Below are 26,094 nucleotides of genomic sequence, written 5' to 3'. Positions count from 1 at the left end.
AATCACCGAATGTTGGTTATTTGGCAGGCCATTCTCGTAATCCTGCGACGCATTGCCCCAATAAGAAGTGATATCCTAGCAGAAAGGAAGTATGCCAGCAGAGCCTGTAGATAACTGGAATAAGCGGCTATGATAAAGACACGAGACGACTTATATGACAACACTTATCACTATGCTGTATGTTGCAACCATTAGTGGTGTTTCACAGTAGACCCAAAGATTGAATTTTAAGTTGGAGATACTGTAAGGCTTCGGGTGTCCCATCGCCACGTGGTGAACAACTGCTATCACACACCACACCCACCAAACTAGGTTCTCTGAAAACTGGAAGAGACGTATATGGCCCAATGTCTATAACAAGCAGCAACACCTTTAACACGGAAAGAACCCGCCAGCCCCCGAAACATCATGCGCATGCTGCCCCAAGAAAGAACACAGATTCGCTCCCACCTCCGGCATAACCTATCAATTCGTTCCAGATTGTTCCAAGGAAAAGTATCAGGAGTGTTTCGCGTGCTGCTCGACTCCCGTAACCTGATTCCTCTCTCTATGTCACCAGATAAGATGATATGCTGCTGCTGCTGCTGTTGTTATTCTCGATACTACCGCCCTAAGGCTCCGTGTCGTCGTCTTGCTTGGCTGGGGGCTCCGGTGCACTGATTTTGTCTCTCCAAGATATACACTTCTGGCTTTTGTGCTTGCTTTATCTCTTGCTTGATTGCTCGTATCTACTTGCTCTCAGGCATGGCGTACTTGCCGGTCCACTCCTTCGCCGTCGCAATCGCGCGGTTCTCGTCCTCCTTCCAGTCCTTGGCCACATCGGCGGCCAGGGGGTCATCGGGGTTAGGAGCGCCCAGAAGCGCTTGAATCGACAGCAGGATGGTTCGAATCTGCAGGGCGGGTGACCAATTGTCTACGGGGGACAGGTAATGTCAGTGCTGGAGCGACATGAAAGGAGACTCTCAAAGTGCGCTCGGACTACTTACTCTTCAGGACATCGAGGCAGATGCGACCTAGCTTATCGACGTTGGGGTGGTAGATCTTGGTGAGGAAGCGGATCTTCGGTGGCACCATGGGGTAGTCGTCTGTCAGAAATAGCTCGAGCTTGAAAACACCACCTGATTTCGGTGTAAATGTCAGGCATGTTCTCGTACACGGCGGAAGAAAGGGGTTTGCGCCCCTGGGCGGGGAGGGTTGAAGGTAGCGAGCGCTTACCCTCATATGGGGATCCTGAGGGTCCGTGGATCTCGACATCAAAGTATCGCAGGTTGTCTTCGTGGGGCACAGCGCTGATACCAGGAACACTGTCGACATGCAAATCCAAGTCAGTCAATAGTCTCAGGTTTCGCATGCGAAGCGGCTACTAGACTGGGGGGGTGGCCATGCGACTCACGGCTCCGACATAAGGCGCTCTGTCTCTTTGATAATGCGCTTGGGCAGCGCCATTTTGAAGGTGGGCGGTGTCTGGGTGTCTGGGACAGGAGGATAATGAGTGAATAATGGGCTTTATGGCGGACTTTGAATGAAAAGAAGCAAAGCAGATATCTAGGAAGCAGTAAGTAGGTACTGGCTGGGGCCGGGAGCCGGAATCGTGGGGTCAAAGAGAGAGGCGGCTCTGCTTCTGGTGATGGTTGGTGGGAGTCTGGAAGTGGGTTGGAGGTGAAGCTCGGTGGGGGGGGCTTTTTATGCCGGAGGGACGCGAACAGAAGGCTGAATTTGGATAAAACTTGCGGTTTTTCCTCCCCAAATAACGTATACAAAGGGAGCTTAGAATATAGGTTTTGGACTCGCTACTTTATAACCAAGAATAGCTAGTCAGTAAGCACTGAGCAATCGAGTAGCATGTGCAGTACACAGCGACCTCTGCATCACCAACCCAACAGTTATGCATGCTTTTGTCGATAAGAGTCACAGTTGCCCCTCGTTCTGATAGTGGGCCAGCCTGACTAATGAGAACATGGATACATAGCTGAGTTTGCATAACAGCATACGCCGTCCGTATGTACAGTTATGCCCAGACTCCACTCCCTCGGGCATAGTATCACCTCGTCGTCGCTCGTCGTGATATCCTTCCACACCACAAGGTCAACTAAAATGTGCTGAGACAATTCGTGCCTACCGTCGATATATCGCCACCTGCCGCTTTCTAGGTAGTGCGTTTTGTGTCTACTTCCAGCGCAAGCCACTTCAGGTCCAACCTCACTCGGCACCAATGCGAAATCCCTTCCCGGATTGATGATGCCATACGGCCATTACGACTCATCAGTCTCGAGAAATGGCCTCCAAACTTTACGCGAAGCCCTTGGACTCAATGGACACTTGTCAGACTCTGCGTTGATAACCATTAGTTTCGAAAACACCGGCAACGAAGGGATATCCGATCTCGACGTCTTATTGAGGCACAACCTTGTCACGGGGTTCCCTTCCTGCATTAGCCGAGCTTCAAGAAATTTTATTTTTGGGAAGTCGATAGTTATAAAGCTAGCTGATATTTGAAAGAGGATCGAGTCTGTTACACCGCAAGATCGTTATGTCATTCTCATTGACCATGCAGTCCAAAACGAACCTCGAGATGATGCGCAATCTTAGATCCAAGCTGGTACCATCCATCTCGGTTATTGACGCCATTCGCGTCGCGAACGACGTCTTCGGCTTTTGGAACGGCTCGCTCGGCGACCTATGAGGCTATCTCAGCTGTCCTTTCAGCAATTTGCACTCTGGGCGAAATGACGCAAGCTTTACGTTGCGCGCTTCTCTACTCCTGACTTGCAAGAAATGCGAGGATATTGATGAGACCACTTCGAATACTTTAGAGCAGATCGCAACATGCTCTATACCCTACCGGGTAGATACTGGAGTCAGAGCAGCCACGAAAAAAGAGAAAAGACTGGAGAAGAAGCTCAGGAGTATCGAGGAGCAGAATCGAATTCGTTCAAAACGGGCGGCAAGGCGAGATGAATTAGGCCAGTCACAGCTTGTGTTGGCTGCCGAATCACCGACCCGTTCCACAGGAAAGGACTAGCTAGATACAAGGACTCGCACACGCCGCTACAGAATTTCGGGACGTTATTTCTTCGACATTTGCTGTGCATACAGATACATCGTGTATGTCAGCACAGCTCCAATGATTCCATGGTAGCCGGCGCTTGTTAATCGGATTCCAGGGCGAGGTACGTGTGAAAGGGGGAAGAAGGTGTAAATAATCGAGGCTGGGTTTGATGCCCGACAACGGTGAGTTGTCGCTCGGGTTGTGGCCTCATTCCTGAGGGTAGCGAGACGAATTCATAGTCTGGTGGTCCGAATGAATATTGTATTATCACTATATATGAGCTAATACCCGACTGTTGGTGGTGATAACCTATCGACAAGACCTTCTGTATCCCCTTATGTTGAATAGGGGTAGTTGGTACTCTCCTCCAGCCTCATGTATGTAACGAATGTCTCAGTCGGTGGACTTTCCCCATCTAATTGACGACATCTTCGGCCAGGAAGAAACCTTCAATGATATGACAATCAATCTCAGCCGCCACGGCCGGGGCACAAGGCGTAAGCCACGCCATTCCCGAAGTTATAGATATTGCAAGTCTTCCCGTCGCCGCCCCCACTCTGCTTCGTCTGATTTGAAATGGTAGTTAGCAACGTACTCAAGATGATCACCTTCGGCACCCGGCAGCGGGAGTACCACATTCTGAGGGTCATAGTAGGACATTGACTTACGTACTATATAACAAAGCAGCTTCTCTTAGCAATTATGACCACTTTCGTTATGGGGTCGGTGAATCCGTAGAGGGAAGGGGGTGGACCGGGCTTCTGCCACTTACACTAGTTCCCTGAGCGCAGGCAATGATCTGGAAGAGGAAATTGCAACTGGTGCCGTTGCATTTCTGTATGTAGGGTCGTTAGATACACTATATCTAGTTATGTGCCTGATTGTGAAAAGCTGCGCACCCCCTGGCCGTCGAGCTTGGCATCCCTTTTCTCCTGGGCCGCGACCTCAGTGGTGTCCGAGGCAGGCAAAGAGTACACGGCGGAAGTGCTGGCGATGGCAGCGACAGCGAGCTTGAAGAGATGCATCTGGTGTTAGTTTGGCAAGGGGGTGTTGCTGGTAAGGTCAAGACCGGCGATTGAAGTTGGTGATTGCTTGGTAGTTTATGTCTGTGAGATGATGAGAAACTCAACGTACGGTGCCGCCTTGGTCCCTTTTATAATAGTTATCAACTATCTCGCTCTACAGCATCTGATATACCAAGAGCCCTCTTCGCTCTTTAGAGCCTGTCATACGCAGCTCATGTCCACATGCGTCCTTTGCTGGTGCTAGATATCAGGATTGCACCTATCCTAACGACGATCCCACTGTCGTACTCCCCCAAAGGAAGCGATTTCCTAGAGGGCGAGCTTGTTCGAAAGTACCAACAAAATGGTTGATTATGGATGGCACACCCCGGTTGCCATGGAAGCATACCGTGTTAGCTTGGAGGATACATCGGTATAAACACATAAACGAGGAGTTAGGAGTATCAAATCCGCGAGACAGTAACCCGTAAAATGGCTCGAGAGGCATATCATGCGTGATGGCCGGTGTAGTCCCATCTCCGCCCGGAGGTTGCGGCAACCCCTAGGCAACCCCCTCGAAGTAGAACAGCTGCATTAGCAATCCCAGAGACCAATCGTGCCCGAAGATGATGTAGGACCGGCGGCGAGGAAGCCATTCTGCCTCAGTCAAAGTTCCGGCAGGCTGCAATGTATTGCGGAAGAAACGGGCAGAAATGGCGAGGGCCAGCTACGCATTGACGAGCGATTACCCGCAGACATATGGCATAGCATTTGACTATTGATGCCTGGCTCCCAAAATGATGGATGCTACTTTATGAATGCGGTATATGGCGGTACTTTGCCCATTTTCGATAATTCTTAAAAGTCTACCTGGGATCAACCTACAAGGTGTTAATCACTTGTAGAGGTATAATATATGACTTTCAGAGATTTACGAGATTTACGGGATTTACAGTAGGTCACTTGGGGTTGCCAAAAGGAGGAGCCACCGCACAGGCCAGCCGATACTTATGCAGACATGCGAAATGATGCATTTACAGGGGTCTAGGTTCTAGGGAGCTTGGACGTGAAGAGGCGCTCATTCAACGCCATCCATCCCATCAACTAACATCAAATCCATCAAACTACCATCCGGGCCATCACGAAAACACATCGTAATCTCCTGACCATCCTGGCGTCGCCAATTGCATGATGCAGGGCGAAGGCTGACGCTGCATATCCCCTTTTTCTAAATCATGCAAAGCTCGCCAGGGCCTCTACGAGTGAAATACGCGCAACCATGAGGCGGAGCTAGAGCTACACTACCTTCGACGTCGACATATTTCCAATTTGCCTGCCTGATGCAAGGCCAGCCGAGCTTTGGTGGTAGTGTCTGCTAATCGGAGCCCATCATGCCGTCGCTTTTGGATTCTTCGAAGAAAGGAAAGACAATCAAATCCGCAGCCGACAGCGAGACTTTTGATGCCGATGTGACAATTCGTGTTGAAGGGCTCGTCGGCTCGGCCACAATATCGCCGTCGGGTCGCGATGTTGCACTTGCCTCGTGAGTGTATTCATGTCTTGTTCTACGCGCTTCTTGTATATGCGTAGCTGACAACACCGTTGAATAGTCCCGAGGGTCTTGCTATCATCGATCTGGACTCGCCGTACAGTGGACCACGCAGGCTGAGTAGCCACGGCCTGCCCTGGTTGGTGGTGGATGTTCAGTGGTCACCATTCGCAGCTCGTGACTACTGGGTCGCATCTACAGCAAACCACCGGTGTTTAATCTGGAATCTCAACTTGAGGGAAGCTTCTGCCAACGGTGCCATCGAGCACTCTCTTCAAGGCCACAGCAGAGCCATTACTGACATCAACTTCTCGGCTCACCATCCGGATATTCTTGCGACATGTGCCGTAGATGGCTACGTTCACGGTTGGGATCTGCGGAGGCCGCGCCAGCCTGTTCAAACATACTGCGATTGGTTCGCTGGTGCCACACAGGTCAAATACAACCGCCAGGACCCGTTCATCCTAGCTTCATCACATGATCGTTGGCTTCATATCTGGGACGAGAGAAAGCCATCAGAGCCTCTCAAGTCAATAAACGCACACACCTCCAAGATTTATGGGCTCGACTGGAATCGCACCCGGTCTACTGCCCTCGTGACTTGTTCGTTGGACAGGTCTATCAAATTCTGGGACTATGGTGTGGCGGATGAACCTGAGCGAATCATCAGGACGGAATTCCCTGTGTGGAGAGCACGACATACCCCTTTTTGGCTCGGGCTTGTTAGCTATGCCTCAAAGTGATCCAGGGAACCTTTATCTGTACGATACCCGCAGGGCTGAAGACGAGCCGCGTGACCATCATGCAGATCCTGTGAACATCTTTGCCGGGCATGGGAGCCAAAAGGCCAAAGAGTTCCTGTGGAGAGGTCGAGGAAACATATCGGACGATGGCATCGATAACCGTGAATTCCAACTTGTGTCATGGGGTGAAGATAACGAGCTGCACTTGAACCGAGTTGACCCTGCTATACTAGAGACCGTTGGCCATGTAAAGGGAGGGGCAGCGGTCAAAAGGCTCATCCTCACTCGAAAAGGGGCCGCTTACAAGTCATTCCGCTCCGTCGACGACAACGCGAAGCGCGAGAGAAGGTCGGCGACCATGAGTGATCCACGTCTCGGTAGCGGAGGAGCACAGTCTAGGCGAAGCGCATTGACCATGGGAATGCAAACCCAACAGCAGTCTCGATCTGGCTCTCTACCATCTTGGAGAGGCCCTTCGATGAAGGCAAAGGCCTCTGTAGGCAAGGCAGCCAACCGGAGTCTTGATCAGCTCGGCTGGATGAAGGGCATCACTATGAGTAGAAAGAAGGGCCCGACAAGAGAAATGCCCCAGAGGAAGGAATCAAAGGATTCCACCATGTTCGGATCCGGTTACCACGGGCACTGGGAAGAACCAGAGCCTTTGCAGGATGAGATTGTCAGAATCAGTCAGCAGTTGCCGAATGTGACGTGGGACAATGTTGACATGACTGGCCTCATTCTCGATGCTTCGTTAAGGGGCCCTTGGGGTGTCGATGGGGACACTATCTACATCAAAGTCAAAGTCGATGTGCCAAGCAGCTATCCCAAGTCTAGGGCACCGAAATTCCTGGTCGAGAAATCCGCTCTCATGTCAGATCAAACGTACAAGAAGATAGATCAGGAGGTTAACCAAGTCGCTTATCGCTTTGCAAAGAAGAAGCAAAATTGTTTGGAGGTTGCCTTCACCTACCTTCTCGGCGAAACCGATCTCTCGAGCAGCACCAATTTCTTCAAGAATGTCAAAGACTTGGATGACGAGCTTGATCCTCTTGCAGATGAGAGTTCAAGCGAGGACGAAGCGGACGAGATACCCGCTGGGGGGTCAGCAAGTATGTCCCAGGAGCTGACCGCGAGTGTAGAGCTCGATGCTACACTTGCACCTGTCAGCCGGCCGACTCTGCCACCTATTCCTCGGCTTTGCGGCGGTCGGTGGTCCAACGACGGAAGACTTGTCTGCTTCTTCCCCTCAAAGGAAGAAAAGGCCAAGGCTTTGCTGTTCACTCCCACCGACCCGGTCAAGGAACGTCCCAAGGGCGAGCCGACGTTCGCAGGGTTCGGAAGATTACAACAGGAAACCCCGCCCCCGCGACAGAGACATCTGTTGGATGAATCCTCAATGGCTGGTGACCATTCCGATTCCGAGGATGCGGATGATTCGTCAAGCTCCAGCGACTCCGAGGAGACCTATATGCACAAGGTCAGCATGTGGTATACCCCTGGAAGACGCTTGAGAAAGACATTCAGTGGTAGCTACTCGATGCGCTCTAGTGGTGGGGGAACTGGAGTAGAGACCGGGACTGGAACTGGCACAAGTAGGCGCCGTTCTACAAAACCCAAAAATGTCGTATCACTTCACGATATGTCGGACCTCTTGCCATCGAAACAAGAACTGGCGCAAGAATATTCCATCTTTGGTGACGGGCCCGAGGTCTGTGAACATAACGCAGAAGTGGCTCTCAAGTATGGTCGATATGACCTCGTGCAAGTTTGGAGGTATGCTGCGCTGCTGCTCCGAAGGGACATCCCGCTCGAGTTACTTGAACAGACGCCACGAAATAGCTCGGTTCTCGTCGTTGCAAAGAATATTGTCAGTCACGCCAGAGATGGCAAAGGTAGCCCAGGGAACTCGGATGGTCAATTAGCAGGCAAAGTCAAATGGGGTCTGCACCCACTCGCCAAAGAGTTCATCGCCGACTTGTTCAAGTACTTTGAGCGAGCAGCCGATATACAGATGCTGGCAATGCTCTCCTGTGTCTTTAGCGAAGCCTCTACTGAAGATGGCGTCGCATACGCCGAGTCTCACATGACGCAACCGGAGACACCTCTTGGGATGAAAGCCCCTTCGTTCTCGCTAGACTATTTCCCCACCGATGCGTCGCTCTGGCATACCAGTTCCAACTACAAAAGCCACGTCAACTCGGCTGTATCAACTCCCGGCACAGTACACACGCCTATTCATATTCCTGGGTCCTATGGATCCGAGGAAGGATATTGGCTAGGTGATCCAGTCTCTAACTCCTATCCGTCTGGGGGCACACCTCCACCGAGAACAACACCCCGCGATAGCATGTCGGATGCCGACGTTACTCAAAGCCTTTCGACATCGCCTGAGCCCCGGCTATTTCGTCGCGCTAATACTGCTCTGAACACCGGGTTCGCTTCCAGCTTTCCACGACCCTTCGCAAATACTGCATCATCATCCCCCCTACCAAGAAACGGCCAAGTCCGGGGGAGATGATAGCTAACCTCGCTCCTAACGTGACATGGGGTGGATCAATGATCCTTGGTCCAACATCTGAACCAACATCAACAGCGCGAAACTCGTACTCCGACGACGAGCAGCGAAAGGATGATATACAACTTCATGTGGTCAATAGCATCTCTGTTGAGATAGAAGATCAATCAATCTTTGACGACGATGGATGGATGACAACACCCTTGTTAGAGCCCAGTCGAGAGGCCGCATATTCGACATACCGCTATGCATATGCAGAGATGCTGCACATGTGGAACCATCCCCTGGCACGGCTCGAGATTATGAAGTTCAATGTGTTGAAAGAGGATCCATCTATGTCGCATAACGAGAGTTTTGGGCAAGAAAGTTTCCGAAGCTCCTACCACAGCCCTGATAACATGAGCCATACTACCTTGGTGCACCAAGGGGCTGCCTCACCTATCGTTCTGGCCAAGAAGGAGCATCTACAAGGAGTCTTATCTTCCGGGCGCGGCCTCGATGTCGTTGGATACTGTCGAATCCATGAGACGCAGCTAGATCCCATAGGTTCCACCTATGGAATAGCGACTCCAGGAGGCGCTGTGGGCACATGTGAACGCTGCAAGCGCATGCAAACACGGCTTTTCTGCGTATACTGCCTTGCACCTCTGGATGCTCAGTACGTGCCGTGTCTCGGCTGCGGATGCGCTCTTCACGAAGCTTGTCTGGAGGAGTGGCATTCTATGGGCGAGACAGAGTGCCCGGCTGGCGACGAATGCAATTGTGCAGAAGAAGCTTGTAACGGCCAGGTTGAGCGATGGGCGGCTATGATGGGTGCGTTGCGCCAGGGCAAGAGTCGTAAACCCTCTGAGGATTTGGATATCACATCTACCACAGCCACCGCAGGAGGGGGAGGAGGTCGCCATAGACGCAACTCGATCGACAAGAATGACTGGGAGAGCGTGGCGAGCGGCTCGCAGCTTCCAGCGGCGGACGGCCAAGGCAAGCCCTTACTGACCGTCGATAGCCAGCCGACTCTAAGCGCTGCTAGAATCAGCCTTGGTAATCGGTTACGGAAGTCGGCAGGCCAGTGGGGGAGCTCGGCCAGTCTTAGGAAGAAGGCGGGGCCTGGTGGCGGAGGGGCAGGATCATCAGGTCTGTCGAGACGATAGGGGAGTTTCTGCAACTGACTGTTACTGCCTGGAGAAGTAACGAGGGAAATGACAAGATCTCGCGTGTTGTACGATTTCTGTACAGTTCTAGCATGGTGTTGAGGTGGCATTGTGAATATTTGAAAGGGAGCGCTCTTACCTGGCCATATAACGGGACGGATTATGCTTGTAGCAAGAGACCTACACATGGATAGATTACGTCTGGATTATACTTTGGGTGACCACAACCCTGAAAGCTACAGCCTTGTTGGGGTGGGATGTCTCGCTTATTGAGGTGGTATCTACTGTTCGTACACAGCTGATTTGATCCAACCAACATATCGCATTACATCTGTCTATGCCCCCTAGCAAGCCATGTCGTTACCGCGGGCCACAACAGGTGAAGTGCCGTTTAGTCTTTTCATTGAATACAACCTATCAGGAACGATTCACATCGGTTTCTACCATTGAGCGAAAACAACTGGATACGGGTAAATGCATGGTCGGCTTCACAAAAGGCATCTTCGTGATGCTCTACATACTAGGCGAAATCCAATATGCCTCCATCTTTGTTGTGAACTATTGTCATTACGGCAAAGAACGCGGGCAAGGGGAATGCCAAATCAGCTTTTGCAGCCAGTCATAGAAGTGGATATTCAGCGTCAACTGTATAGTATATAGCTCTCACTCGTTTGCTATGACTCAGTCTGAAAGATCTCTTGCAGCTGTAGCGTTCTGTGTAATCAGACTTAAGCATGCCCTCGATGCCCCTTGTACTCATCACATACATTCACTGTTGCCCATGGTATGTGGCCAGATACCACCCATTTGTAAAAGGCCATTCAATGCAGTGACTGGTGTCCCATATCCAGGATGGCTATTTAAATCCTTCCCATCCAGGACTCCAAGTCTCTTTCTCCTTCCCTTCCACACCCCCATCACTGGCTAGCGCCCACAGTCCTTTACTGTATCCTCAGTCTTGACTGTACTTCCCCTCCCTTCTCTTCTCCAGAGTCGTAGCTATACTCTCTTTGTCGGCTTGATATTGTCATCAAATGTAAGTTGCTGATTTCCAAACCCAGAGATCTCACTCAACTGCCAGCCTAATGCCATGGGATACCCGCTCGCTATCATCTCGCACCTGTGAAGACACCTACCGTCGTTCGTGTCCCGTTCACTATAGCGTGTCGAGCGCTCAACGTCGTTTAGACAACGTCCAACGTCGTAAGAAGCAGGTCTGGAGAACGTTCAGCGTCGCAAGAAAACCGTCTAACGCCGTCCGCCCGCGAATATAGTGGGCTATCTACCCGTCGTCATCCAGAATTCGGTCTTTGTCGTGCTTCACTTACTTAAATTCGTTCGGGACGCGGCCAGTGTCGTAGGTCGCCCGCTCAAATTCGTTTGGACTTCTTTGACGTTGTGTATCTCTTAAACAATTTTATTCGGGATCCGACCAGCGTTGGACATCGCCCGCCTATATTCGTCCAGGCCCCTTTAATCCTCGAAATTCGCTCAACATCGTCCGACACTTATCTAACATCGTATAGCACCCCCTCGAAGTCGTCTACATTCCAATGAGGACGCCAAGATGAAGGTCAGTATCAAAAGAAAAGCGTTGCCTCATTCTGGCGCACTGACATGTCCAATAGTTGCTGTTTATAGTTCTCTCGGCTTTCTTGCTTGCCATCCAGGCACAGGCAGGCTACAGCTACCACGAGACAGATAGCACCTATGCCGCTGACACTTCCTTGCCTGCGTCTTCCCACCTCTCTCCCACCAGCGAGGCCAACAGTTCTTGCTCTGTCGGTTCCGTGTCTAATAGCTCAAGCACCACAACCACTGCTGTTCGTTACACGACCACAAACGAGCATCCAACCGCAGATACCACTCCTCCACGAGGACCTGCGCCCTGGACTCGCCATCACCCGGCGCACTCGTGGAGCTTCAATGGAACGCTGCCGACCCCGTTGCCGACAGGCGGCACTGTCGCCCCCTGCCATAGCCATAGTCACCACAAGAGCACCAGAAGTACCTCGTCGCACACAGCTACTAGCACCTTCTCTTCGAGCACCCACACTGAAACCAGACACATTGCCACGTTGGCTTCATATGGTCACCATACTCCGGAAGGGACAGGTGCGGGCTACGGACATCAACCTACAGAGCCAGGTGGATTCCTCCCAGTGCCCAGGCCACAGCCGACCACCACTCAGAAGCCATTTGAAGCCCCAAGGCACACTGGGACATCCGCACTGCCCATGACACTCACCTACTCTGGGTTCACCCTCTCGCTTCCCTGGGAGACCCTCACTATTAAGCCAACCACCTGGACCACCCGTAAAAGTGCTGCAGTCACAAAGGACACTGAGTCGTCTGATTCACCACCTGAGGTGATTACCTTCTCCGCCACCACCTGGACGTTTTCTGACACAACTTACACTGCTCACCCGGAAACCTGGACCGTAACGTGGCCTACTCAACAGTCCGTAGCCGCTACGGCCAGCCCCGGTAACGAGCAGGAACAGAAGAAGCGTGGTGAGGTCAAACCCACGACCTTCATCAGACTGACGACGACTGTGGTCTTCCAAAACTACACTGAGCACCACCACTCAACCAGGCCCCTACTGCCTAAGCCCGTTGTCACCAGGAAGCCTCAGCCGGCAGGAAGCGATGAGGGGAAGACCAAGCAGCCCTTGGAGCCTAAACCCGTCCTTCCCACTCACGAACCCAACGCCAAGAGGGCAGATGCCACCACTGTTGTCAGATCGACTTCCTCTTCCACCACGTCGACGAGTAGCACCACCTGGTCTACTTCCACGCCCTTCTCGCTCCAGTGTGATAGCAGCGCTTGCAATACGTATTGCCACTGCGACCAGGATGGCAACGTCTTCTGCAGCTATGACCCTGGTGCTTGTACTTATACTTGCGACTGCGCGGCAAAGTAGGAAGACGGTAGCTTTCTGCAGGGGAGGGAAGAGGACTGGGGCGAGCAAGCTGTATGATATGGGGGCGTTCATGTCGTTGATTTATTCGGTGCGTGGCCGGTGTCCCTCGGCGTACCACCCTTAAGGGGAACAGGCAAACGTACATGCAGATAGGACTAATCGATTTCACTTGTCGCACACCCGAGCTCATTAAGCAGAGAATATCAAAACATGCATATTGCGTGCTTGCCAACTGCAGGTACAACAAGCTGCCCCACTTTCCACCGACGTCACGACCAGCAAGTCCAACAAGCTGCCGTACTTCTTCCCAACTCCCACCTCCATGTCTCCATGTCTCCATGTCTCCAAACCAGAATACGCCGAGACGTGTCAAATTCCTACCATGGTTTCGGTATTGATCGTTGGCGCCACCCGTGTAAGTCGCCAGCAAGAGCCCCCTGCACCCTCGAGTGACAGTTGCTGACGAGACATAGGGCTTGGGTGCTTCCTTGACGAAGCAGTACGCCTCTCAACCCTCGACGACAGTGCATGCATCGACTAGGTCTGGATCAGGCCCGCAAGGCTTCCCCGACAACGTGAACTGGCTGCCCAACATCGACCTTCTAAAGCCCGATGTTGGAGACCACCTCGCCGGGCAGCTGAAAGACCAGCAGCCACTGGACCTAGTGGTTTGTACACACCCTGTGATGTGGATCGGACGTGGCTCTGCTCATATTTGTATTTCCTAGATCATTACTGCCGGCCGCTTTACAACAGAGGACTTCTCGGCCGACAAGGGCCCCGACTGGCAAGAAGAGGTGACCATGTACACAACGAGCTCCATCGCGCCCGTCTTTATCGTGCACCGGCTCGTCCACGCCAAGCTCCTTGGAAAGGGCACCAAGGTGGTGCTGGTCTCGAGCGAGTCCGGCAGCATCACGCTGCGCCACGAGTCCGAGGGCGGCGGCAACTACGCCCACCACGCCAGCAAGAGCGCCCTCAACATGGTCGGCAAACTCCTGAGCCTCGACCTTAAGGACAAGGAGGTCATCGTCAGCATCGTGCACCCCGGTTTCATGCGCACGGAGATGACGAAGGGGGTTGGATTTGACAAGTATTGGGACGACGGCGGGGGTAAGTATCCGTCTTATAGACACAGGCTCTGATGTGCTTCTCGCGTGCCTGAGCTAACACTATGCAGCCGTGCTCCCCGACGTAGCTGCGAAGAGCCTGGTGGATTGGGTTGAGAAGCTCGACATGAGCAAGTCTGGGGAATACTGGGCTCCTCGCGGACCAGGTACGTAATGACGATGCAGAGCTTGACCGGATTGTCACGGGACCGAGCTAACGGATACGTAGGTGACATTGGCACCGCTGAGCCAGTGCTGGGAACTGGTTTGTCTACACCACTGAAGCTACCCTGGTGATGAGGCCAAGATCGACATGGCATACATACCGTATGTACATATGTATATACTACCACGATGGCCTTGTTTATGGCGAGATAATGGCTTGAGGATCGTCAGTAGTCAATTATAGCCCATCTCGGCGATATTATCTTGCCAAGGTAGATCGCGTCATGAAACTATCTCGTACAACGTGATCAAAGATGCGTTTTCCTTAACCTCATTGGGACTTCACGGACTTTGACCCAAAAGAAGCAGAAAGCAGCAAGCCCCTGCTGCAGCTCGCATATCATCTCACGGGCGGTGAATTTACCCCACAGGATGCACTGTACATGTATGTATACAAACATAGTGGTTGTGGGGTATACGGCAAAGTAATAACCTAACTTAGTGGCGCTTTACTAGGAGTAATAGCAGAAGGGGGCAAAAGGAGAGGCCATTCCCACTTGTGGATTTCAGGGTCTTTTTCTCCTCGCGATCTTCTGCACGCAATTTACCTATTATACAGTATGAGAAAATCGCAAGATACTGTATCCGGGTCGGGTCGAAGGAAGAGCTACTACGGGCGATCTCCCATGTCCCATTACGGAAGACGCCACTTCCAATAATTGCATGTAAATAGGCGAAGCAAGTGCTCCGTAACACGAATGCTTCTTGTCGACTGGAGAGTTCGGCTGAGAATTGCAGAAATAGAATCTTGGGGGAAAGTATCATGGCCCGGATTGATCCTGAAGAAAAAGCTTGGGAGGGTCTCGGTTCTACTGAGTTGAGGCGGCTGCGCGGCTGCCGCAATAATCAAGGGCAAGACAAGAATGCAACAGAGCGAAGCGAAGCGAACCATCCAGCATCCTCCTGCTCCTGCTCCTCCTCTCCTCCTCCTCCTCCTCCTCCGCTCCGAGGGCGGTGAAAATGGCATTCACTCATTGCAACTCCCAAAAGAAATGGACCAGCTAGAGTCGAAAGGGGTCCTAACCCAAGCTAAAATACTGCCACCCCGTCGGCCATGACCCCTCCCACCTCCCAAGCTCCACCTGAAGCCCGGGGGCAAGATTTCCAGGGCCCAATTGGATTAGCGACGGCTTCGCAGGGCCATTGCCTACGACCAAGATGGCCACATGAGATCTTGCGGATGCACCAGGCACTGAGGGCTGTTGCCGCAAGCAGGCCTGGTGCCTGGGGGGCCATCAAGATCCAAGTTTATCTCTCTTAATCACATGCATTGAATGAGCGAATGGGTGAATGAAGGAGCAACGAGTAATGAGTGGGCATGATGCATAAAACCTCCTAATTCCCAAGAACGACTGCAAAATGGAAATCAATCAATAGGCCAAATGCGTTTCCCAGCTTTTTTGCCCGACCCAATGTTGGCTGCTTGCAAGGTCAGGGGATCCTGTCACAACGGGATGGGCCTGTCAATAAATAGTCGTATTATCAGGTGATCCTGGCCTCGACTTCAAGGCAAAGTATGCAATACGACCTGGGAATTGCCGAAGAAGCTACATACTTGCACACAACACAACGAGGCAAGGAGGGAATCATGATATCCCGCCCATCATGAGCAAGCAACTTAATGCAAGGCGAACAGGCAAGTTCGTCTCGAGTGTTTTACATGTTAGAACCAAGAAGTCCGCGTCTCAAACCCGCACACCTGAGCCGTGCCTTGGCAAACGTCCAATCTACTAACATCGAAGCCTCTTGATACATGCAATGCACCGAGCTCTGGAGGCTGTACAACAGGAACGAGAACAAAACATGAACCGCCTGCTCGGACCAAACAAGCTGAACTACCTGTACTTGCTGACCTGCCTCGACTTGACAAGTGACTCGTGAACATCTAGTCAGCCAGTAGGCTGAAAATAGCCCCTCCAGGTCCGCCTCGTGGGCAGGAGTGATATGAAGAAAGCCCACGGCTATTCTAAAAACACCACCGACAAGTCAAGAATAGCCGGAGAACGGGCTCAGATGAAGCCCTGACTCGTCTCTGCTCAAATGAGTGCAATCCAACTGAGATGGTTACATTACAAGCAGAATATGCCTGCCGCGACAGCTCGTCTGTCTGTCTGAGCACCAGGCCAAGGTTGCTTAGCAGGTTACTTAGCCCACCAGGAAGTTCCCCGGACGCTCTGATGGCGGGCTAGCCAAACGCTCCCTGCCTCGGTACCTACCTTATTTAGTAGTCGGTGTTGGTGTCGGTGTCGACTCTGTATGTTTCTATCTTGATATGCACCTGCTGCCAGCCTCAACGGCATAGAGAGCGAGAGAGGTATACTCTGTCGGTAGGCACATCCTCGTATCTTCTATTATGCACATGGACGCATTACTCCGGACTGCCACCTAGGGTCACCTGGATGAGTCGTAGCGTAGAATGGCCCGATCCACAAGGTTATTAGCTAAGGGACCATTGAGCCGGACAGGGTTCGTCGGTGGGCAAGACCGCCTGCTCCTGCTATGCCGTGCTGTCTGTCTAGCTGTCTGGCTTCGTCTGCGTTGACCAGTATCGGTCGATATTGTATGGAGTGAGCGACTAGAGGGAAGCAGAGCAGCTGGGCGAGCGAATGCGTGCGTATGTGTCTCTCTTTCCGAGCAACCAACTATCCTCCAACTCCTTCCTGGTCTGCTGGCGCTCCTCCACCTCTTCCTGCTGCTTTCCCTCTTCTTTTCCTCGCAACCCCCGTCCGTCTCTTCTTCTCCTGCCCTGCACCCGCCCTCGCACTGTCACCCTCATTCTCTCGCGGCTCTAGAACTCCCATTCCAGACGTGCAATTCCCCCAAGCCCCCAAGCCCACGCCCTGGCGCTTCCACCCACCACCCTTGTCGTGTCTTCTGCCAGGAGCGCCGTCTAATCCATTCGAGTTCTCCAATTTTTATTTCTCTGGCTGGCACCGGCCCCCGCTTCTTCGACCACCTAGGCTGCTAACATTCACCCAGAAGCCGGCGAGCGCCCATTGATCGCTCCCGAGACCGCCCACCTAACCTAAAAAAGCCCAAAGATCAGATTACCAGCGTGATTAGCCAAAGGGGCCGTCCAGAGGAATCACAACAAAAGCCGTTGGTTCTAGCCCAGGGGGAAATTCTCAATTCTCGATTCATTTCACTCGCTTGATTAAAATACAATCTCCCACATTTCCCAGCCAGGTTTTTTTTCGGTCTTTTTCCCATAGATACTCCATTAGCAACGACCGCATCTGGACTGGACTGGACATCGCCAAACCTCTCGGGGACAGCCTATCCCGGTCCACAACGACAGACAGACAGCCAGCCAGGCAGAGAAGGGGACAGACAGAGACCGAGAGCACAGGAGACACCGAGAAAAGAAGAGCCGCCCGCGAACCACAAAGAAGCCGCCGCCGTAGCCCCTTGCATTTCCGACCAATACATACAGTACCTACCTAGCCCGTTGGGAAGCGGGTAAACTCAATTTCAGGAGTCCCCCCAACCAGAATTGCACCAAAGAGCAAACCGACGTCTGCGAGCAAGATCGTCTGGTCTGGTTTTCCAACGACAGAAGCAGCAGAAGAAAAGTCTCTTTCGACGTCGACATCCTGGAAACCCCCTAGGTTACCAGCCTGCCTACATTACTTTTACCCACCGTTCGCTCACCAAACGCCTGGTCAACCAACTGCTTGGTGCCAAAGCAAAGCGTAGCACTTACCATTTCTTGACGCTGGCAGGTAGCCGCATTCCCGCGACACAGCTACACCACGACGCAGACAATACGGCTACCCACGTCATAGCCTGCTGCTGAACGGGGGAAAATTCCCTGTCAATCGGTTTCCTCTCCCACCTTTTCCTCCCTCTCGCGCTCGACAAGATCTACATCATACCCTCCTTCAGGATTGACGTACCTACCGAACCGTCTCATCACAGTTCGAACGAGCGTCTTGGAGTTTGACAACCCTGACAACTCTCGACAGCGACTGGTTGGGGTCAGGCAGTGGGTTTTTAACCTTCGGAACCCGCGTGCGCAATACCACTTGAACTGTAGTGTGGATTAGCACAGCAACGTTATACGCATCGCATCCTTACCATCCACCATCCACACCATACAATACAATACATACACACCACCACCAGCTCGATCCATTCTTTCGCCCATTCGTCCACTCCTGGATTCTCGATTGATATCATATATATCGACCACACCGGGGCACCTGTGCCGTTTGCTTCCATCCCTCGTCAAACATGTTTGCCGATCAATCAGGTAAGGACAACTAACTGCATTCCCTTGATGTAGTGGCACCCTTGGCTTCCCTTTCTTGTCCTCCCCCAGCTTTGTTCTCCCAAGCGGATCAGAACAGATCGATCGCCCGCCAACCCAGGCGCCGTACTCGCATGCCCCCTTTTATTATATTCGATATCCTGATACCCGGGCTGCCTTGGTTCCAGTGGAGACCAGATACACACTGCCACGCATCAGCACACTTTTCGCAGGTTGGGCATTGGTCTCGATCCACTTAAGCTGGCCACTCTCCTGTCTCGATTGAGCACTCTGGCGTTTCAGGATGCCTTTGCCTTCGACATTCCCCTGCGTGCACTGATAAAAGGCGTTGCTAACCATTGTTCTAATCGCTGCTTGCAATAGGCCGTCCCACTTCCTCTGCTGGGCGATCCCCTGGATTAACGCTCAATCTCTCGTCAAACAACCCCTTTCGCAACCGCGCTGCCTCGCCCAACGGATCCAGCAGCTTCTCTCCGCCGCCACCTCACTCGCCTTTTGACGACCCTCCTCCTCGACCAGTTTCGAGAAACCCGTTCCTCGATCCCAACTCCAACAACAACACCACCAACACATTTTTCCCCGTTGATCAAATAAAGTCGCCTGACAGCATGGCGTCCAAGGATGGAAAGTCGCCTACCGCCGAAGAGTTGTTTGTAAGTGCATCCCAGATTCCCACGCCACCCCTTCATGTCCTATATGACTCTTGGTCGTCTGTCGCTGTTGCACTCGATCTGTGCTGTAGTAAGTGTCGCTAATATCCTTCATCAGGACAACTTGACGCTTGAAGAGAAGAATGGGCAGAAAGCACCGCTCCGTCCCATGAACAGGCCGCCACCTGGAGGTCCGCCTAGAGGCGAAAACATGCCACCTCGCGGTCGGGGCCCACCACCACGTGGCGGACCCCCTCACCGACCTTCTCGATCTCAGGAGGAAGCCATGAGAGCGCGAAAAACGCATGGGCCCCACGCCTCTGCTGGCGGCGAGAAGAGTCTGCTTGATCCCAAGCGCGGTGAAAGACGTCCTTCGGATCGCCGCCCACGTCGCAATTCGGACACTTCCATCATGGAAAGAGAAAAGCCATTGACCGAAGAGGAGAAGAAGCTGAGGGAGATGAGACGCCGCGAACGGGAGCGACGACATCGTGAACGAAAGGAAGGCGACGCAAAGGACCCGAAGAAGCCCAGCAAGCGGCTCGACTTGATTGACCAGCTGGATGCCACCAGCATCTATGGCACCGGGCGTGAGTATATATGATCTGTTCAAACCGCATGCATTGCTTCTAACACGCTGGTGTCGCAGTTTTCCACCATGACGGCCCCTTTGATGCGCTCAACCCCCACCGCAACCGCGGCGGTCGTCGCGCGCCCATGCAGGCGTTCCCCGAGGGCTCCCTGAACAACTCGCTCGGCGGTTCAGGGCCTCTCAACGCGAGACCCGACCATGCCACTTTCATGGGCCACCATGACGACGAAGCTCACAAGGACTACAACATTTCTGGCAAGGACCGAAACGGCTACGACATCAACGGCAACCGCAGGGGCGAACCGATTATCTTTGACCCCTCGCAGCGAAGCTCGATCCTGCACGGTGATGAGAGTATAGGACTGGGAACCTCGACCTTCTTGGAGGGCACTCCGGCTGCTCGCACCGCCATCCAACGACGAGAGGCCGAGACGGCACAAGAGAACATGGAAGGTGGTCTGCAGAGAAAGAAGTCGCTGGCGCAAAGGATCCGAGGCATCAACCGGCCGCCGCGTGACTACAACGGTGGTCGCTTCACCAACCCCGAGGCGGCATACGGCCCCCGCTCTGGGGATAGTACTGGAGAGCGAAATCCCTTCTTCGACGAATTCGATAAGGACAACGAGCGCATCACGATCAAGGGAAAGGATAACCCAAGGTCGCCCGGAACTGGTGGCGGCAGATCCCCGGGACCCATCGGTCTTGAGCGACGCGCAACGTCGGACAGCGTCAACGAGGCACCGGCCAAGCCACAAGGAGGCGGCTTCCTCACGCGCATGAAGAGTCTGAAGGGCGGTAAGCGACAGCGACCCGAGGTTCCTCCTCACGCGTCTCCTGCGCCACCCACTCCGGGCACCGCGGTCTAGGAGAACCGCACGGAGACAGGAAACGAACCAATACACAGCAGCCAAGTTTCTCGAGAACGTGGCTGGACATGGTCTCAAGGGTCCTAAAGAGTCGAGAAGCAGAATGAAGATACTTTTGTTTCTACACATAGGCTGCGTTAGGCTTAGTTCTGGTGGGAGGTTGGTCTGGGCAGAGCTTTGGTGCTCGAAGCCAAGGCCAGCTCGGCACAGCTAGCCACGTCTGCATTCTTAGATATTCATTTGGTTGGAAGGGGAGGACGGTTCGCCATAACTTACGAAAAAAACGAGGAAGGCAGTTTACCACGACTGCATAGCGTGGATGTCCTTACCTCGGCACATTCCCTCGAAAGGACTTTTTTTGTCAGGATACCTAGATAGCTTCTTTCCAGTAGAGTGAAGCCAGAAAAAAGGAGGGGCGAATGTGCAGCCCGGAGCCATGAGACATGAGACAGAGGCACGCCTGCCGAGGGTGGAAAGGCGCCGACGAGCCCATCCAAGCAATGGCAGGTGTAGCGGTGGCCAAGTCGTCTGTCCGGGCGGTTCGGTGCATGGAGTTCCAGAAGTCCTGCAAATTCATAATTGTGGTCAATTGAACAACATATGTATTAATGTATCTTTTTAACTCGTTTGATTCTTTACATTGTTGAGGTCTGTCCTGTCTAGGCAGCCCACCAACCATGACGCAATCCAGCTCCGCGACAAGCGACAAACAAACGCTTGCAAGAGACACGTTCTAGAAGCCTTTTTTTCTTCGGCATGGAAGGCGCATATGACGACGAGTTGCCGCCGCCAGCCTCGCAGGCCAGCTCGCACTTCCCATTGGAGCCCGTCTCTGGGTCCACGCTGTTTGATGTAGAGGTGGCGCGGAGGGAGCAATTGCACCGTCGCGGGACGCTCACGACGGGCTGCGCCGAGATCGATGGCCAGGTCCTCGGCGGCCATGGCTTTGAGCGAGGGTCTGTAGTAGGCATTAGTGCCGAACACATGGATACGGGACTGCTGGTGAGTGTTCTCTTGGGCATGCCCCGACTGCCCTTTTCCATCTTTTCTGACGGCTTGTTATCGTCTTGCGGTCGACCAGATTGGCTTGCAGACTGTCGCGCACAGCTTGCTCGCCAACCTGGGAACAGAACCGCACGGGCATGCGCAACAGCCGCCCCTGCGCGCCGCGGTCATCACGACGCTGATTGCCCCGACCATATTGCCGCATTTGCGAGATGTCATCAGAGTACAGGCGAGGCTGAAGCTGGGTGGCGCACGAAGTCGGTCAGATGAGGTAGATGCGGCTACGAGGCAGTGTCTGGGGCGGATATCTGTCTCGCAAGTCTTTGACATTGAGGGGCTGTGGGAGGTTCTAAGCGAGCTTGAGACAGCGGCCGCGGCTGTCGAGGATACCCAACTGGTTTCTGGGCCTGAAATGGACTTGCCAGCGTCATCCCAACAGCTGCCGCCACCGCCGTCGCCGTCACTACCACCACCAGCCACCAAGCTTCCGCCTTTGCGTACACGGACCGAAGTGCAGGATAGTGAAGAGGAAGACGATGTACTACTGTCGTCGTCTCCTTTATCGTCCCTTCCTTCTTCTCTTGTGGAAACCCCGGAGGGGATGGAGGAGCTGGCGCAACCGTCACCGCCAGCAGCCCCAAGCCCCCATCAACCGTCACGACCGTTGTCTCCCGCAGCCCCAAGTCACCAGCTGTCACCGTCGCCTCCGGCAGCTCCAGGCCGTCAACCACGACCACTTCCCATACCGCCGCCACGACAACCAGAACCCACCGCCCCAGGACTGCCTGACATTATTCTCATAACGCACATCTCGAATCTCTTCTCGACGCTGTTCACAACCCGCGACAAGACGTCGGCCCATACGACACTGCAGCTCCTAAGCTCCCACTTGCGGTACCTATCCCGCTCCGCCGGGCCGCTTATTCTTCTTCTCAACGTCACGTCTGCTTCTCCAACGGCTCTATCAGGTACCAACCCAGCTCAGCCGCCGCCACCAAGACGGCCAGAGCCTGAGCAGTCGTCCAGACCCCTCGACCCCACCCTCCGTTCCATCTTCAATCCACCTCCCCTTCCCATTTGGGTTACGCCGCCACGACAGCCCATGCGCTCAGCCGCAAGAACAAGCCCGCGTTCGGGCATACCTTCGCCCAATTTCTGGATCTACATCTCCTCTGCACCAAAGTCCCGCGGTCGCGGGAAGATGCCGAGGTGCTGTTCTCCTCCACTACCAACGGTGGTCGCCAGCAGCAGCAGCAACGTCCAGTCCACTACGCGTGGGTCGTCGAAGCACTGGTGGACGAACTGGGTGTCTGGGAGTGGGAAGACACTGCTGGTGCCACGGAGGGTCAGAACAGCAAGGGTATGGGGACGATGGACAAAAAAGTGGAAGAGCATCGACAGGGAGCAGAGATGGGGTGCTGTTGAGGTGCGTAATGCAGGGTGCCAGGTCGTCGATGCCTTTGATACGACAAGAAGTACTGCTTTAAGACCGAATACAGAACCCATACGACTCGCGGCTGGATTTGGTGGGCGGCGGGTCTGAACGACTTGAGAAGTAAAAAGGCTACGTGCCATGTTTGGGATGCTGTGGCCTTGCTTTCTGGTTGGCTACACGATGTGACATCACTTTATAAGGGAAGATACTGATGATGGCTCATTCGCACATGGAAAAGCAGTGCTCTGTTGACATGTTACAAGCTATGGCCGACAAGGCCAATTAAACATACACTTTTTGCAGGGGGACAAAATTCCAATGAATGAGCGTGGTGGTAGGTGAGCGTGCGTGAAGCCGCGGCCCCTTTCCCTATGTGACACTGAGGATGCATGTCCATCTCCTTCGCCAATCACAATCTTCCCTAGGTTACCTATCCAAAAGGTCCAAAAAAGAAATCCCAAACAAATAATAACATGATTCATTTCCCCGTGGTGACATACATGTACACCATGAGTTGGCACTTTACAGCTCCCCCGATGCCAGGAGTAGTAGTATGCATTTCCCCGTCCTCGTCATCGACGTCGTCGGCACCGTTCATGTAGGGCTGCAGGCGCTCGACCAGCTCCTCGACCTCGACCGCGCTCTCACCGTCGTGGTAGCCGTGGCGGCCGTGCGGCGGGACGAGGACGCTACTGACGACGTGGATGACGCCGTCGCGGTCGGGCACGTCGGTGACGGACACGCGCGTGAAGCCGTTGATCTTCATGCTCACGACGCCGCCCCAGCGCCACACGTCGACGGCTAGGCTCTTCTCGTCGAGCAGGGTCGGGAGGTCCACGTGGTACCGCGAGCTGCCTCGTCGGCGGCTCTCGGCATCGACGTCTTCTGCAGACTTGCGGCCGTAGTACGCGTCCGTGTACAGCGTCTCGTTGGCGACGACGTGGTACTCGAGCAGGGCGCGCAGGTAGCGGCCGCCGCGCTTCGTGTTGAACAGGAAGGCGTTGGCGCGCGGGCCGAGCTTCTGGAAGGCCCAGTTGGTCGGCGCGAAGAAGGTGCTGCCGCCCGTCAGGTTCGGGTGCTTGCCGAGCTTGTCCTTGAGGTCCTTGCCCAGGCCGGACCGCTCGGCCGCCAGGATCAGGCTCGAGAACTGCTGCGGGAACAGCTCGATCAGCTTGTCGCCGGGCGGCGGGGGCACGAGCAGAGAGTCGACGCCGTGGGCGATGCCGTTCTTGCAGTACTACGTGCGAATGCGTTTAGTAAATGTGTCTCGTCGGGTTGGGGCACGGACAGATCAATGAATAGGGGCACTTTCGAACTTACCAAGTTAGCGAAGACCAGTTTGCTGTAGAAGTTGAACCTGACACCACCGTATCCGACTCCGACATGGATGCGCTGAGGCCGCCCACCGAGATGGCGTTTGGACTCGAGGGCGGTGGGCAGAGTCGACGAGACCAGGACGCGGCCGGCGGGATAGTGTCCCGGCACGAGATGGTACTCTAGCAGCTTCTCGACGAAGGCCTTGGGCGGGGGTTTGCTGCCGTCGTGGTCGGGGATCTTCTCGAAGGCGCGGTCGGTGGGCACGAAGATAGTGGTCCAGTCGTCGTCCTTCTTGGTCGAGTTGAGCCGCTTAACAATGTCCGGGTAGTGGTCGATGAGCTTGGCAAATTTGGTGCTGTACTCGGAGGCCTGAATGGCCTCGTAGAGCGTCAGGTTCAGGCCGCCTTTGCGATGGTGGCCGTGGCCATTATCACCCGGGGGAGGAGGGCCGGGAGGACCGGGGGGCCAGGAGGACCAGGGGGCCAGGAGGACCAGGAGGACCGGGTTTCCCAGGCTTTCCAGGCTTCCCAGGCTTACCAGGAGGGCCAGGCTTACCGGGAGGGCCGGGTTTCCCGGGGGTCCAGGCGGGCCGGGCTTTTCAGGCTTTCCGGGTTTCTCAGGCTTGCCGGGTTTGGTGTCGTTAGTGTGTTTCTGAGGTGGCTTAGGCTTCCCAGGCTTTCCGGGTCTTCCGGGCTTGGGCTTTTCGGGTTTGCCGGGCTTGGTGTCATTCGTAGGCTTGCTAGGCGGTTCAGGCTTGGGTGGCGGCTCGGGCTTTTTTGGTTTGCCAGGTTTGGGTTTGGTGTCGTTCTTATGCTTCTTCCCGCCACTGCTGCTGCTGCTGCTGCTGGAGGAAGAATACTCTCTCGCAAGCTCCCAATAGCTTTCCGCGAAAGGGAGAAAGCGGAACTCGTCTTCTTCGCCATCTTCCTCGACCTCGACCTCGACCTCCGACATCTGAGCATGATAGGAGCTCTTCAAGAGCTCGAAAGACTCGCTAATCCACTGCAAGCCCTCGTCGTACGCTCCTTCGATGACACCTTCTGCAGCACTGCTATCATCTTGGAGCTTGTGACGAAGGTTGGTAAAAGGGGCGATGACGTGGTCCCACCAGTGCGAGGGAGGAGTTGACGATGAGTCATCCTTTTGAGGTCGTTCGTCTGCTAGAACGAGCTGCTGTGCCGTAGCCTCATCTGGGATGACAAAGGCCCAGACGGCCGGCGCAGCTGCCGCCAGAGGCAGCAGAGTCGTGTATCTCATAACTAGGTAACGAGAAGGATTCCTCTTCTAACCGTCATAAACAACTAGCCAAAATGTCACTGGGGGTTGAGGAAGGACTTCAAGTAAGTCGTTGGAAGATTATTGGAAACAGAACAGTCGAAATCATCAAACTCAGGTAATGGGAGGAGGGGAGATATGGAAGAGCTTCACCACATATACAGGGATCACCGACTGGCCAGGCACACCGTGACGTCAAGGATAGGATAACTGTAACACCCGATGATGGCGGTTGTAAGGATCCGGCCTGACAAGAAACCAGAGAGGAAACAAGAATTATCCAGTGAAGAGAAGGGATGCCCTCGCCGACCTTCATGAAATGTCAAGAACCACGCCACTTAGGACTCCTCATCTCATCCAGCTTGCTTCAGCACGATCCCCGTTTTTGGTTTGCCCCGTCACAGGCTTTCGCAAC

General features: G+C 53.8%; 8 protein-coding genes across 8 annotated transcripts; 5 read left to right on the top strand and 3 right to left on the bottom strand.

The window, feature by feature from the left end:
* Positions 1-728: 728 nt before the first annotated feature.
* On the bottom strand, positions 729-1,446 carry PG998_012543 (ubiquitin-conjugating enzyme E2 35; the record flags this gene model as incomplete). Its single annotated transcript, XM_066879359.1, has 4 exons — positions 729-913; positions 987-1,118; positions 1,216-1,304; positions 1,394-1,446. The coding sequence occupies 4 exons, from the start codon at positions 1,444-1,446 to the stop codon at positions 729-731; spliced, it is 459 nt and encodes a 152-aa protein (XP_066725743.1).
* A 2,122-nt stretch (positions 1,447-3,568) lies between these two features.
* PG998_012542 (uncharacterized protein) lies at positions 3,569-4,074 on the bottom strand (the record flags this gene model as incomplete). Its single annotated transcript, XM_066879358.1, has 3 exons — positions 3,569-3,688; positions 3,822-3,884; positions 3,949-4,074. 3 exons carry the CDS (start codon positions 4,072-4,074, stop codon positions 3,569-3,571), a joined length of 309 nt encoding a protein of 102 aa, XP_066725742.1.
* A 1,370-nt stretch (positions 4,075-5,444) lies between these two features.
* On the top strand, positions 5,445-10,011 carry PG998_012541 (uncharacterized protein; the record flags this gene model as incomplete). Its single annotated transcript, XM_066879357.1, has 4 exons — positions 5,445-5,596; positions 5,664-6,205; positions 6,411-8,750; positions 8,939-10,011. The coding sequence occupies 4 exons, from the start codon at positions 5,445-5,447 to the stop codon at positions 10,009-10,011; spliced, it is 4,107 nt and encodes a 1,368-aa protein (XP_066725741.1).
* Positions 10,012-12,248: 2,237 nt separating this feature from the next.
* Positions 12,249-12,935, top strand: PG998_012540 (uncharacterized protein; the record flags this gene model as incomplete). Its single annotated transcript, XM_066879356.1, has 1 exon — positions 12,249-12,935. One exon carries the CDS (start codon positions 12,249-12,251, stop codon positions 12,933-12,935), a length of 687 nt encoding a protein of 228 aa, XP_066725740.1.
* Positions 12,936-13,317: 382 nt separating this feature from the next.
* PG998_012539 (short chain dehydrogenase reductase family superfamily) lies at positions 13,318-14,341 on the top strand (the record flags this gene model as incomplete). Its single annotated transcript, XM_066879355.1, has 5 exons — positions 13,318-13,350; positions 13,409-13,603; positions 13,664-14,048; positions 14,116-14,211; positions 14,274-14,341. 5 exons carry the CDS (start codon positions 13,318-13,320, stop codon positions 14,339-14,341), a joined length of 777 nt encoding a protein of 258 aa, XP_066725739.1.
* Positions 14,342-18,502: 4,161 nt separating this feature from the next.
* PG998_012538 (uncharacterized protein) lies at positions 18,503-20,647 on the top strand (the record flags this gene model as incomplete). Its single annotated transcript, XM_066879354.1, has 4 exons — positions 18,503-18,521; positions 18,903-19,192; positions 19,308-19,779; positions 19,839-20,647. The coding sequence occupies 4 exons, from the start codon at positions 18,503-18,505 to the stop codon at positions 20,645-20,647; spliced, it is 1,590 nt and encodes a 529-aa protein (XP_066725738.1).
* A 756-nt stretch (positions 20,648-21,403) lies between these two features.
* On the top strand, positions 21,404-23,195 carry PG998_012537 (uncharacterized protein; the record flags this gene model as incomplete). The annotated part of the gene is made up of 2 exons (XM_066879353.1): positions 21,404-21,649; positions 21,729-23,195. 2 exons carry the CDS (start codon positions 21,404-21,406, stop codon positions 23,193-23,195), a joined length of 1,713 nt encoding a protein of 570 aa, XP_066725737.1.
* A 370-nt stretch (positions 23,196-23,565) lies between these two features.
* Positions 23,566-25,661, bottom strand: PG998_012536 (Fasciclin domain family protein; the record flags this gene model as incomplete). Its single annotated transcript, XM_066879352.1, has 2 exons — positions 23,566-24,324; positions 24,408-25,661. The coding sequence occupies 2 exons, from the start codon at positions 25,659-25,661 to the stop codon at positions 23,566-23,568; spliced, it is 2,013 nt and encodes a 670-aa protein (XP_066725736.1).
* Between the last annotated feature and the right edge of the window lie 433 nt (positions 25,662-26,094).

The sequence above is a fragment of the Apiospora kogelbergensis genome (genome assembly GCF_038363985.1).
Source record: "Apiospora kogelbergensis strain CBS 113332 chromosome Unknown utg000008l_segment0_segment0, whole genome shotgun sequence".
In the NCBI taxonomy this organism is placed as follows: Eukaryota; Fungi; Ascomycota; class Sordariomycetes; order Amphisphaeriales; family Apiosporaceae; genus Apiospora; species Apiospora kogelbergensis.
Note: the sequence above shows the minus strand (reverse complement) of the source record. Positions and strands in the feature narration are given on the sequence as shown.